The sequence below is a fragment of the Diadema antillarum genome, unplaced genomic scaffold (assembly GCF_040938485.1).
Source record: "Diadema antillarum isolate AM-2024a unplaced genomic scaffold, OU_Dant_1.0 seq00000388_RagTag, whole genome shotgun sequence".
NCBI lineage: Eukaryota > Metazoa > Echinodermata > Echinoidea > Diadematoida > Diadematidae > Diadema > Diadema antillarum.
In genome coordinates, this window is record NW_027271385.1 from 41,348 (window position 1) to 54,837 (window position 13,490).

At 37.7% G+C, this 13,490-nt stretch overlaps 1 protein-coding gene across 2 annotated transcripts in view; it reads left to right on the forward strand.

Annotated features, from left to right (window-relative positions):
* The window catches only part of LOC139731931 (uncharacterized), a 28,530-nt gene extending 20,088 nt beyond the window's left edge, over positions 1 to 8,442 (forward strand). For both annotated transcript variants that reach the window (XM_071642805.1, XM_071642806.1), the window contains exons 6-11: positions 815 to 951; positions 2,954 to 3,059; positions 3,819 to 3,978; positions 5,423 to 5,543; positions 7,320 to 7,513; positions 7,959 to 8,442. In XM_071642805.1, the coding sequence (XP_071498906.1) occupies positions 815 to 951; positions 2,954 to 3,059; positions 3,819 to 3,978; positions 5,423 to 5,543; positions 7,320 to 7,513; positions 7,959 to 8,362 (1,122 nt within the window). In that variant the 3' untranslated portion in view covers positions 8,363 to 8,442. The remainder of the gene's footprint in view (positions 1 to 814; positions 952 to 2,953; positions 3,060 to 3,818; positions 3,979 to 5,422; positions 5,544 to 7,319; positions 7,514 to 7,958) is intronic.
* Positions 8,443 to 13,490: the final 5,048 nt, after the last annotated feature.

Sequence of the window (13,490 nt, forward strand, 5' to 3'; positions counted from 1 at the left end):
CGAGCAGGGGACTATGAAACGGGCTTCGTACGTGTGTGTGTCCGTTGGTGTGTGTGTGTGTGTCCGTGTGTATGTGTGTGTGTATGTGTGTGTGTGCGTCCATGTGTGATCAAAATATTCAATTTGCTTCTTCTCTGTCATTTATGAGCCAATTTTGATTCTGTTTGCTTTATATGATAGCTCTACATGGGAGCTTTGAAACTTCTACACAAAATTTCAGTTGTGACCTTTGACCGTGACCTTTGACCTATATTGTACATTTTGCTACAAAATGCTACTACTTCGCCATTTCTAACCCGATTTCAATTCCGTTTGCTTTATGTGATGGCACTAGGTGAGGGCTTCAAAACTCCTACACAGAATTTTGACCTTTGACTTCTTTGACCTTTGACCTTGATTTTTTACCTATATTGTACATTTTGCTACAAAATGCTACTCCTTCGCCATTTCTAACCCGATTTCGATTCCGTTTGCTTTATGTGATGGCACTAGGTGAGGGCTTCAAAGCTTCTACACAGAATTTTGACCTTTGACTTCTTTTACAGTACCTTTGTCCTTGATTTTTTACCTATATTGTTCATTTTGCTACAAAGTGCTACTTGCGGCGGGGACATATATTACGCACCGCGTAATTTCTACTTTTCCTTGCTCTTCTTTATTTCATGCTATCTATATTTAGATGGAAGATGGAGATTGGAAGAATATATCTGCAGGAAGAAATAAAACTTGAAAATGGGGCATAAAGAAAAAACAATTATGGTTGATGTACTTGTGTTTCTGTGCCAACTAGTTTTTCATAAAATTCCCATGGTAGGAGGAGCATATCGTTTGGGAAATCCGTCATCACTTTGAGAAGTTGAGGAGGAAGCTTTGTCGGCGAGAGAAGGAGGTTATTGGAAAGCTGAAGGCCTTGACATCAGGCAAAGTTTTGCTGTTGCGTGAGCAATGCAGGTGAATTTTTGGATGATGCTCATTTGCTACAAAGGTAGCTATATCAAGTTTTTTTTTTTCTTTAATGATGTAGCATATGTTAAATTGAATGTGAAATTGGGTGATTTATTCTGAAATGGTTTAAGATTTGCTTTGGGGAGAACAGCATTGTTTGAGTATTAAAGGTCATAAACAATTTTGTCACATTTACCCTTATGTCATGTAAGTAGAGCTTTATTTGCCAGGCATATTGACAGTGGTCGCATATTCTACCTTTTTATGCTTGCGTGTGTGTGTGTGTGTATGTGTGTCTTTCATATCCTGTGTCTTGAATATAATGGCACAATATCCTGAATATATTGTGTCAGGACAAAATTGATTAGGCCTTGAATAGAGAAAGTGAACAATTTTCCTGTTTATGAATAGATCGGGGAGAGACATGTGTAACCAATGTGGCCAAATCATTCAACATCACATGACAAAGATAAATACACTTCTACTTCAGTATTCCAGTGGTAGCCATTCGAATGCCATTTGAATCTTAGTATGACTTTGTGGTTTCCAGCATGATAGCTTTCTTCATTTGACCCCCCCCCCCCTCGTTTGTACATAATAGGTGTATTATCTGATGTCATGGTGTGTTCTTGTCTGTTTTTATGCCTCCGCCACGAAGTGGTGCCGGAGGCATTATGTTTTCGGGTTGTCCTTCCGTCCGTCCGTCCGTCCGTCCGTCCGTCCTTCCGTCCGTCCGTAATGAATTTTGTGGACAAGGTAACTATCAAAACCTTTTGAGGTATCCTAATGAAACTTGGCATGTATGTGTATTAGGGGGTGAAGTTGTGCCTATCAACTTTTGGGTGCACACGCTCAAGGTCAAAGGTCAAAAGTTCAAGGTCAAATACATAAAATTTCACTATTTCCATCATATCTATGTAATGCCTGAAGATATTTTCTTGAAACTTAGTGTATACATTTATTACCCAATTAAGATGCTCTGGTGAAAGTTTGGGTCATGAGGTCAAAGGTCAAGTAAAAATATTAAAACTTTACCTTTTTTCTCTGTACCTTGGAAATTGTTCAAGGTCTCTTCATGGAACATAGTATATATACATGTACTGACTGGCAGTGATTATCTAGAGAATTTAGGGTTCATGGGGTCAAAGGTCAGGGGTCAAAGGTCAAGGGCAACACTTCAAAATTTTACTATTTCCCTCATGTTTATGCAATGCCAGCAGGATTATTATTTTTATTTTATACTAGGTGCATGCATGTTTAACCTAATAGAGATTCTCTGGACAGTTTTGTTTTCTTTTGTTTTTGCCTCAAAGGTCAAAAGGTCAAAGATCAAGTGAAAGTGCTGAACTAAGTTTTTCCTCCATATCTCGGAAGTGGCTCAAGTTATCTTGAAACGTACTACATATTTATGCATCTTCTGCCTGACAGTGATTATCTTATGCATCTTAGGGTCAAAGGCCAGATGAAAATGGTAACAATTTACTATTTGATACAAAAATTGCACTTTTTCTCCATACCTTGAAAATTACTCAATGCATAAACGTATGAATGGGTCTAAGTCAAGTTAAAGTCCATAAATCCCAAATACATGCTCTCCTATTCATCCAATTTAGCCTAGGTCAAGGAAGGTGAGCATTCAACACATTTTGACAAACTTGTCATTTTAACATTTTGCCAATTTTGTGAAAATGTAAGCACACATTGTCCAAATGTACTATTTAGACCTATTAGGAGAATCATGCATTATGGTGGAGGCATACCAGTCGCCATAGCGACATTTCTAGTTTATTTTGGTTTGAATCTTATTATGGAAATGTTGTGTGATGAAATCTTTTAATTGCCTGTTACCTACAATGCCACCCCCCCCCCCCAAAAAAAAAAAGAAGGTTAAAAGGGATTATTTTTTTCCATTTATGAATATGAGTTTTGAAAGTTTTCTGTTCAATGATCTTCTTCCTTTCAACCCTCTTTAATGGTGGTTCCTGTATTTATTCACATTGGTTGCTAGGCATATTGGAGGGCTTTTGGATCGAGCTGAACAATTGCAAAGTTCCTGTCAGACACACATTTCTGGGCCAGACTATGAAATTGTGCAGAAAATGGATTTTATGAAGGTATGGGTAAACTTTGTTGCAATGATATGTGAATCTTTTTTTTTTTAAACCATGGGGACATATTCAATCAGGCTATTACCTCAAAGTTTCTAGTCATCAGACGGTAGGCCTATGTATGTTTGAGCAAAAAAAAGAGTTGACTTTGAATTATTGAAAGAGGTATTTCAAGGAATGTGAAGAATTTGACAAGATTATCATTTTTGATCATTATTGTATCAGTGATCACTTGCTATGTATAAATGGATTGGTAGAACATTGAAGGTAGTTGCTCATCTTATCACTTGATTTTTCATTCCCTTTCATGTGGAATTGATTTGAAATGAAACACAGAGAAAACATGAAATGTTTCAGGTTACAAAGGAGATCTGGTATTACATTGAAATATTTGAGGGTTGTAAACAGACACAATTTTTTTGGCAATCTTAAAGCTAATATACATATATATTTACTAATATAGCTTGAGATACAGCAGTAGGTACAATATAGCTACATGTATCAAGCTATGTAGAACTAACAGCAAAAATAGTTATGAATTTTGCAGCAATTGAACATGTTCTATTGGAGATGAGTACATATATATAGGAGTTCTGTATTAGTACTTGTGTGAAATATGCAGATTCAACAATTATTATAGATCTCTGTTATGTTTCTCTTCTCTCATGCTCATTGTCTTCCATGTTTCCCTGTTGCTCTGTCTGCAAAACTGATACCACCACATCTTTACTTCCGGGTTCCTTGAATGAAATTGAAACCGGGCAGCATCAATTTCAAAGCCTGATATCACAGCTAGCTGGTCACGACTTCTCTCCGTGCACAAAGAGGGGCATTGCGTGTGACCTACCAAGTACTCTAGAGGATGCCATAGCTACTCACGCAAAAATTGAAGAGACCGATGATGTACAGAAATTCAGTCTTTTTGGTAATATGTGGAAGCTACATGTTATTTTTTTTCTTTATCTGTAATGCACAATCAATAATACATTTCATTCATTTGTTGACTGTATACTTCGTCTAAGTTTTCCAGCTGCTGAAATTAGCTCAGAAATATATCAGCCCATGTGCATCAGATAGTGATTACACCACTTAGAATGTATTGTACATGCCATATATTTAGAGTGAGTCTAATCTTTTGTGAATAGTGCCTTTGCGACAATTTTTTGACTAGTTAAATATATGATCTAGGAGTACAGTAATGAAGGGAGATTTGTATGCATGCATGTGCCATGACATCAAGGTCAGACTTTATATAATTTCACATTGTTAAATTTGGGAATAGTACCGACTTCGAATTTGCAGAGGTATAACATTGCAAAATATGTGGCATATACAGTGTGCAGAATATTCCCTCACTCCAGATTCATTGGTTGGTCGTTGTACGTTCTAACAAGAGAGTAAATGTTAACATGGCTGTAAAAACCATATTCTTCCCTTCTCCCCCCCCCCCCCCCCCTTCTGATAAAAATCAAAGCTATCCAATTATTAAAGTTATATTAATGGTAAGGCTTGTTGGGTTTCCACTGCGTAAAGTACTTGAAATGTTTTAATGTATGCTTCCCAGCAAAATATGAAATGGGCTGAAGCAAATCTTTGGTTTGCATGTATTTCTTCAAGGTTGCTATTGTAACAGTATATCATCAGCTATTTAGTTAAACCAGAAGGGCCCTATCACGCCCTAAGATTTGAGCGGAAATAAAAATGAAGAAGTTGTCAATTTTCATGAAATAAGAAACTTTATTACATCAAAAGTAGGTAATATTGGGTAAAATAGTGCCCTTGTGGTTTTGATTTTTGACATATTACTGAAAATCAAAATATTTTGAAATTGACACTGTAATGAAGAAGAGATTGAGCTTTACAACATGATACCAATCATTCATTGCCTCCCAAAAATGTGTTAAAGGCCTTCTGGTTCTCGGCTGACGATAGATAACAAGAATATTGTAACAAGTTCACTCTTGCTCACAACAACTCCTCGGAACAGGACACAGTAACTCACTCTCTAAATAGGACAGCAGATCTCAAAATTTCCTATAAAATTACAAATTTGAAAGATGAAACTGACTTACTTCAACAGTCGATGTTCACGATTATGCCCGGACCATCCTTGGCTACTTCTATGAACTGCTCCTAGCCACGCCTGAATCTCGCCACCAACTCCTGTCCCCCGCTTCTCCCCAAAACGATCTGGCCCACTCACTTGCCCCCCTCCCTTTTATGCACAGCACCCATGCTGTGCTGGTACGCGAAGGGGGTGAGTCATCTGTGGCGCACGCACATTTACATTATCCTCTATTTTAACAATGTTTGCATAATCTTTAATCCCATTCTCATCTTTCATGCACCTTGTACTTTGTCCTGTGCAGCTAATCCTGAAGGGCAGAATGAAGATGGTAATGGAAGTGACCCAGTTGAATGCCAGCACCAAGGTGGATCCCCTCTGCCATCTGGTTGTCAGGGACAACGGTACGGCCACCCCTCTGTCAGGTAATCCTCAGCTACCTTTGAAACATTTCTACAGCAAGTTCAGACATAGCTGTATGGAAAAAAAAATCATTATACTATAATTATCTACATTATCATTACCATGTGTGTATATGTGACCCTGCACCACAAAACAAACAAAAAGTAGCCAAACATGGATTTTAAAGAGCATTTTCTGAAAGAGCAGACTTCAAGCTTTTAAATGATGTATAACTCAAATCAAATGAACTCTCCTAACCTATCTAAATAGTGGAAAGAAAGCACACTCTCCAGAAAAGTGTGAACTGAGAAATTAGGCTCTGCAGTACAGGGTCTATTCAAGCATTTAATCTTCACCAAGCCATACAACCTGTGCAATGAATGGGTCGAAAAAACAGGATGAAAACCACCGGTTTAACCACAATGAAGGGATTGTCAGATTAAGCTGAAATTGAGCATGTTCTATCAACACATTCTGTCCATGATAAATGCCAACTTTCAATACAGCAGCATCATCCTTTCTAAAGTTGTTAGAGTTGAAAGTGAAGAGTGTGTATAGGTTTTTTTTTTTTAAGAAATGAAAGGTTGAGTCTAAAGACACACCTAATCGCGCTATTCTAAAGAGCGTTCGAGATAAACTGCTAAAAAACATGCTTTCCTGTCAATTTTATGATACCAAATTTCAGCATAATGTAGAAGAAGACTTCCTCTTTCAGAAACTATAAAAATGTCAAGATTGACCAAATTGACCCTTTTCACCTATTTTCAGTCCTCACACAAAATCAGTGTATGCGGCTTTTTGTTCGTTTTGTGATGCATGATCACATATCGTCGCTGGGGTGACAAGACCTCGTATCTCTAAAATGTCAATTTCTTTTTTTTTTTTTTAGCCTAATGGTCAAATAATGGGTCAAGTGATGTCTTGGCCAAATCCCAACTGTCTTACTCCAAAAATAAAGCCACCATGACATGTCAAAGGAAAGGCTTTCCCATTCACTATAGTGCTTTGGCCGCCATGTGTTTTTGCTCTCCTGAACATTTGACATTTTTGAGATACGAGGTTTTGTCACCCCAGCGACGATATATACTTTGATATGATTGATTAGTTTCATTTTGTTGCCTCCTCCTGGTACATCCTTTCAGGGCTCAATGTTTGCTCAGCTCCCCGTGCCCCCCCCCCCCCTCCTCAGTTCCCCTTGCTGTTGCCATTTCACTCTTTTCCTTTCTTTATTCCTCTGTTGTTCCTTATCTACTTTGATGTTGCCTCCCTATTCATCCTTTTCCTTCAATGGTTGCCCCCATGGTCCTCAGGATCATCACTGACCCTCCTCTGCCTTTTGTCTGTCCCCCCTCCTGTCCTAATCCCCCTCCCTTTACCTGTTGACCTCCCACCCTCTTCTTTGTTTTCTTTGTTCTGTGTACCCAGTCTGTCCTTGACTGTTCTTGTTGTGTGAAGTCCTTATAATGTGTTTGCTTTCCCTGCCTGTTTGTCATTTTGCCTCTGATGAAGATTCTGCTAAAATCGAAAGCTCAGGCCCCTTTTGACTCCAAAAAAGAAAAAGAAAAAAGTTTCTTGGTGTGTAGTATTACTACTGTGACCACAGGGGCAAGTTCCAGCAGATAGGCCCAGTTGATATGAAGCAGAAAAAGCTTGTGGAATCTCATCACTATTTTCTTGTGATGTAATCTTTTTAATTGAAATAGCCATGAGATAACCATAGGATATTGCATTTGTTTTTGTTCTTATTAATTTTTCTGAAGATGTATGCTAAAACAATTTTCTGCATGGTAATTATGCAGGCCGAGACAACGTCTCCAGAGGCCCGATGTCATCATATTTGACAACGTTGGTGACCTGGACGAGATCGATCCATCTGTGTGTAGAGTGCGCCCTCTATGTCCATGCCACCACGATGGCCGAGGGAGGAGCAATCTGTACATTCACAGTGAAAGACACGGCCACAGAGAAAGAGGATCAAGCCAGACTGGGGAAGGTCTGATGACTAATTTTTTTAACATGCATCAAGTTGCAATAATTACACACATTGAAAGATAATATTTGATACGCTATATTATTCTTGATTTATGTGTGTTGTTAGCTTGTTTCATTCTAACACTAGGGAGACATTGCTAACACTACAAGGCAACACATTTAGGAAAACAGAATTGTCTCATTTGATAACTTACATTTTGTAGAGTATATGGTGTGCAGATAGTCCTGCATCGAGCAAGAAAATTTTTGTTTATATTACAAACCATGAAGAGCTCACAACTTTCGTATTCATTTACATTGCATATAAATGTGAATTTCATGCCTATTTGGTAAATCTTTTCTGATAATGCTTCTCTTGAGCCTTGACATATGGCGATTGCCTGTAATATCACTATTTTGGATGCAACAAAAGAATAAATTGCTGATTCATTCTTTTGCTCTCACAGATACCTTCCATAATGTTAGTGACATCAGCAGTGACTCTAGTTCAACTGTGGACAGCCCTCATTTCAGCGACTTTAGCGATGTTGACCTGGATCTCCCGCTGAGGTCAGCGTGGTCGAATCGTGATGGGTGGTCGTCTTCGACGCCAAACACCACTTTTGCAGAGCCTCACCAGAGCGGAGAAATGGAAGGAGCCACTGCTGTCAGGGTGTCTGCGAGGGAGGTTGTCGCAGAGATGGACCAGGGTCAGGGTGCAGAGGATGGAGGTGAGGGAGCAATAGGAGGTCAGGAGTCATCATCTTCGTCGTCATCATCATCAGGTGAGATGATTTGTTGTATGTCTGTATTCCAAACATTCATTTTTATTCAGGTGAGAGTTCCTTCAATTTGTCTCCCCCACATATGAAATTTGTTAGATGGCAACTGCTGATCTGTAATTGTAACAAACATGTCGGAAAAGAGAGGGAGACAAATTGAAGAAACTCATACCTGAACCTTCACCCCTCTGAATATCTTGCTTTCATTCATTTTTAGTTTTGTTTCATTTTTGCCACTGTTGTGCAGTGCAATGTTTTGCTTGCCCATGTCCTGCTGCATCTGTCAGATTCTGGAGACATCATGTCATTGTGGTAAAGTTATGAAGCTTCCATTATTGTTTTGACATTGAGAATGTCTTGATGGTTGATTTCTCTATGTTGTACAGTTTTGCATTATGATGCCAATGATTTAATCATAAAGTCTCGACAGATGTGTGTTTCACCCAATGTCAGTGTTTTTGGTTTTTTTTTAACCTCTGGTTTTCCATTTCTTTTCCTTCATACAGAATATGCGCATTTCCACACTGTTGTATCATGTTAGACGATCTGAGTATTTAATTTAAACATCATGTAATATACACGCTGATATACTTTTTGATAGCAAAATGTGTAATTAAGGTCGCTAAGCTTCCTGTTGTGAATGCACATCATCTGTGCAGCAGATGTAAACTAACACCATGCACTCCAATGTCAAAGAGAGCAAACAGATACAAGGGATGTAATTTGTAATCCATGCGAAATAAATTGTGTTGATAAATGTGTAGTCAAGAGACGAGTTGTGAAGGAGACAGGTTTCAGGTCTCAGGTCTCACTTCTATTTCAAGTCTGTGTCTCATGAAAAAGTCCCTTCCAAAGTCTGCTCCACCCAACTCTTCAACTGCATTGCACGCTGTAGGCAAGCAGTGTCTTTGGCATACAGTATTGACTTCCTTATTTAACTTGCGACATGCATATCAATGAATACAGTTGAACTATGTAAGATATGTGACCCAGTATCATAAAACCAACAAGAAAGTGGCTATGAATTTAAATTGTTCAGTGAAGGGCAAATTCTGAAAGAAGAGATTCCCAGCTTTGAAGATGACAAATGACACATGGAGCTGTACATACATGCAAACATTCTGTAAAATTAATGATCAAAAATCAATGTGTAGCAATGCTATTTTTTGAGAAAAAGGCCTGCTAAAGTGAGGGTCTCTTCAAAGTATCAAAGTAAAGGCAGACTCTAAAACTTATGCAGGGCTTTATTACACATTTTTACATTCCTCTTGGGTGGAATTATGAGAAAATTAAGCTGAGGTAGGAAAGAAATATTGAGTAGGAAGTAAGTAGGAACTCTGAAGATCTCCTACTCAAGTCTACACTTTCAAACTTATACAAATGATAACTCCATCAAAAAATACCCCAAACCCCAAATCCACTTGATTCACAGTGCTACATGTATTTGTGTAAAGGCCTTCTGATAAATCAATCCACCCAACCATGCATGGGGATCTGAGATGCAAGTTCGTATATACGACACATACATTATGGTACTATGTCTGCGTTAACCCGATGTAGACAGCCCGAGAAACTCCTCACTAGTCTTCAATGGGTTACACGTCCTTAGTCTCAAGCAGACATGTAGCTGTTTCCTGTTTGTAATAAAAACATGCTTGAAATGTGATGGTATCATTGGATACGATAGAGTTTCAGTTTTTATAGCCAACAGATGATTTATTGCCAAAAGGAAGAAACGTGTACATGTACGTACTTCCCGCGCTTGGCTGTAAAGTGGAAATATGATACATTTACGTGTGATGCATATCGTCGGTGGGGTGACAAAACCTCGTATCTCAAAAATCACGAATTTTCAGGAGAGGGAAAAAACATTCCTGTTTCAACAAATTACGTGCTGTGATAACGTTCTTTCTTTTTGAAAGTGGAATATTTCTTATTTTTCAAATATCATTATTGAAATATCATAAAATGGTTATTTTGATTTTTGAAATTGAGTTACGAGGTTTTGACTTTTATCGAAATTGAGATACGAGTTTTTTACCTTTTATTCAAATTGAGATACGAGCCCTTAGTTTCAACTCTGAATGAGTTACGAGGATTTTGCTGAGTCGTTGTTATGATAATTGATGTTCATGGTGATTATGAAGATTATTGCAATCCTGTCAACATTCTAATATCAATTTTCTCCTTTACACGGTTCATCGGTAACTTCAAAACAGAACCATCGTTCACACGCCCATCTCCCAAAACAGACATTGACGGCACATATCCGTAGTGAAAAAAAAAACATTATAGATGAAATTAATGACTGCATTAATGATTATTGTTAAGACAAAACAAATGAGATATTCACAATTTATCATTTGAATCGCCAGATAAATTTTATTTCATTCAATTCAATCCAAAATCCAAGCAACGCATTCCCAACATATCAAAATGGATTTGTTAAGAATTCTTGAAAATTCATAGTCTTAGAACATCGATTCAATGTTAAATAGAATCTGAATTATTAATCGAATTAATTTAAATCCAATGCATTTTATTGTTCAGGGGGGTGTCTCATCAAAGTTGTCTTTCACTTACGGTTACCATAGTAACTGTCAGTGACCAGTATTTTCAGCCAATCAAAATGAAGGATTTCACTAAAATTGTCAGTGATGACAACTTATCAGCACCGACAAACTTAGATGAAACACCCCCGATATATTCCTGTTCTTCCAAGAAGGTATCAAAGTGATCAGCAAAAACATAATCATTTTTGGAGTCACAAATTTGCTTACAGAATCACACCGACTGTGATCACAACAACAGAGTTTGCCTAATGTATCGGCAAACTGTACATCACTTTATGAATGAAATGCAGAATCATTGTCTATGCTCTATTTATTCATCACGCCTGTTCTATGTCATTGAGTTTTGAGACGGTTGTCCGGCATCATTATCAGAAGAGGAACTATCCCCATCACTGACATCTTCTACGTCTGGTGCGTAATCTTCGTCAGATATGTCGAGATCAGCATCTGCAGCTTCTAAACTTGTGTCTTCTGAAACTGAAATAGATATGCCATTCACCTAAAGGTTTACCCGTGTATTTTTTTTTCGGGGGGGGGGGGGGGGGGGAGGGGCGGAGATTCACATGCTACAGCATCAGGACAGGGTATTTTGTTATACAAAACTAAATACTTTGTGTTATGTTTTTAAGTCGTCTAGGCAAGGCCAGCGGTAGTGCCCAAGTTTAAATGCATGTATGTCAATGTCGTTTGACATTGGATTTCTTTTATACAAATTTAGTTGCCGAGCAACTGTTGATCAAGGCTGAAATAGGAATACATCAGCAAGTACGGGGGGGGGGGGGGGGGGGGGGGGGGGTGAATCCACTGGAAAAATATGTATATTTACTGATAATTGTTCGGGAATACTTGCTCGCTATAATAAAAGGCGCTATGAATGACGAAAATATGCGTGAGAGAGAGAGAGACACTTATTTTGAAACATCAGCAAGTTTTCACTGAGTCTCCTCTGCAACAGCTCGTTTAGGGAAAAAAACAATCATTTTTCGAGATTTATTTGATTTTTGAATAAAGATGAGTAAAAATGCGGGACATTTTTGCACCATAACGGTTTCTACTATCTGCTGAGCGATACTTGTATGGGAATACCATAGCTGGTAGTTCACTATTCTAATGTAGGTTTTTGTGATTTTGTTAAAAGATGTGTACCTTTTGTGTCTTCATTTATAACAGGATAAGTGTTTGACTGTCTGTTATCACTCTCGATGTTTTGATCTTGACCTTCTCCAGCCTGTCGCAAATCTGCATCTGAAAATCACAATCACATGAATTACAGCTTCAAGTTGCATGTACATAGTGTATACATTTTTCTTTTACAAAACACTTTACGTTGTGACTAAATTAGATTTATGCTTTTAAGTAAACCAATCTTCTGACCCTCTGTCTTACCAAGAAGAGGCCCATTCAACGGAATTCAAGATTAGTTCGCCTACCATGCCATGGTGGCCCAATAACAATGGTCAGTGCTCAACATTCTGATTCATGAAGGCAGTGAATGGATAATTATGTAACACAAATCTGAATTTTCCCCCTCAACAGCTATCCTTGGTAAAAATTTTATGTCATGTGTTTTAAAATGCAATGGGGAAGGAACCGAGTATAAAGATGAATACCCGTAAAAATATCGACAAATGCTTCTTTAATAGAGTTGGACTCGAATGATAAGGTTAAAAATGCCATGCCTCTGAATGTTGAACACTGACACGGAACCAACAGCCGCACATTATTTTGGTTTATTTTTTTTTATTTTTATTTAGTCATCATGAATCAATTCAATTCAATTTTTATTTTCCACTTATGGGGTGGAACACCCTCGTCAGCCAAAGGCTGGTTTTCAGAGGGGTCCACACATACAGGTTTAAAGATATAAACATTATACATACAGTATGACCAGGATATACATCACATAATATGAATATTATTTTGTTAGACACACAGGGGCATTGTTCATAGTTACATTTTTTCCTTTAATTTTAGAAGACCTGTTCATCGCAGGCGAAAGTGGGAATGTGGATGGCAAGCATTCATAATTAAAAACAACATGTATAACAAAAATGCCCCCTTCTAATAAAAGTTAACCAGAGCAAAATTAAAATTATGAATCTATTTAAAGCTTAAGTCAAAACAATCACACATGCAATAACTTTTAAAAACTTCAAATATCTCAGTATGAAATAGTGAAACTAAGCAGGAGGGGTAGGGAGGTTGTAGAATATGACTTGACTTCAATGTCTGTACATGTATCTATTAAAAAGACATTATACATCCCCTCAATTTTAGTTTTACACATTCAATGGAACTTCTCTTAGATAAAAGAGACTGTACACACAAAGGACTAAAAGGGGAAATATGATTTATTGATATTTCTAAATAATATGTACGACAGTAGTGCTAAGTATTAAATAGACAAATTGAATAAATTTCTAGAGAAACAGTACCCGGGGAAAATAGCTCTGGAAGATGAAAATGCGGCTCGCGTAAGTTTTCATTGAGTGGAAAAAAGTCTTTTGAAAAGAGAAATGAATTCTCCCCCAGCCTGCTACTGCTAGGAAAGTACACTTAATGTGGAGTATTGAACGAAGAGTATTTTGATGCAGTTTCGATCTGGATGTTTGCCATGTGAAAGCATATTGATAATGTATACATT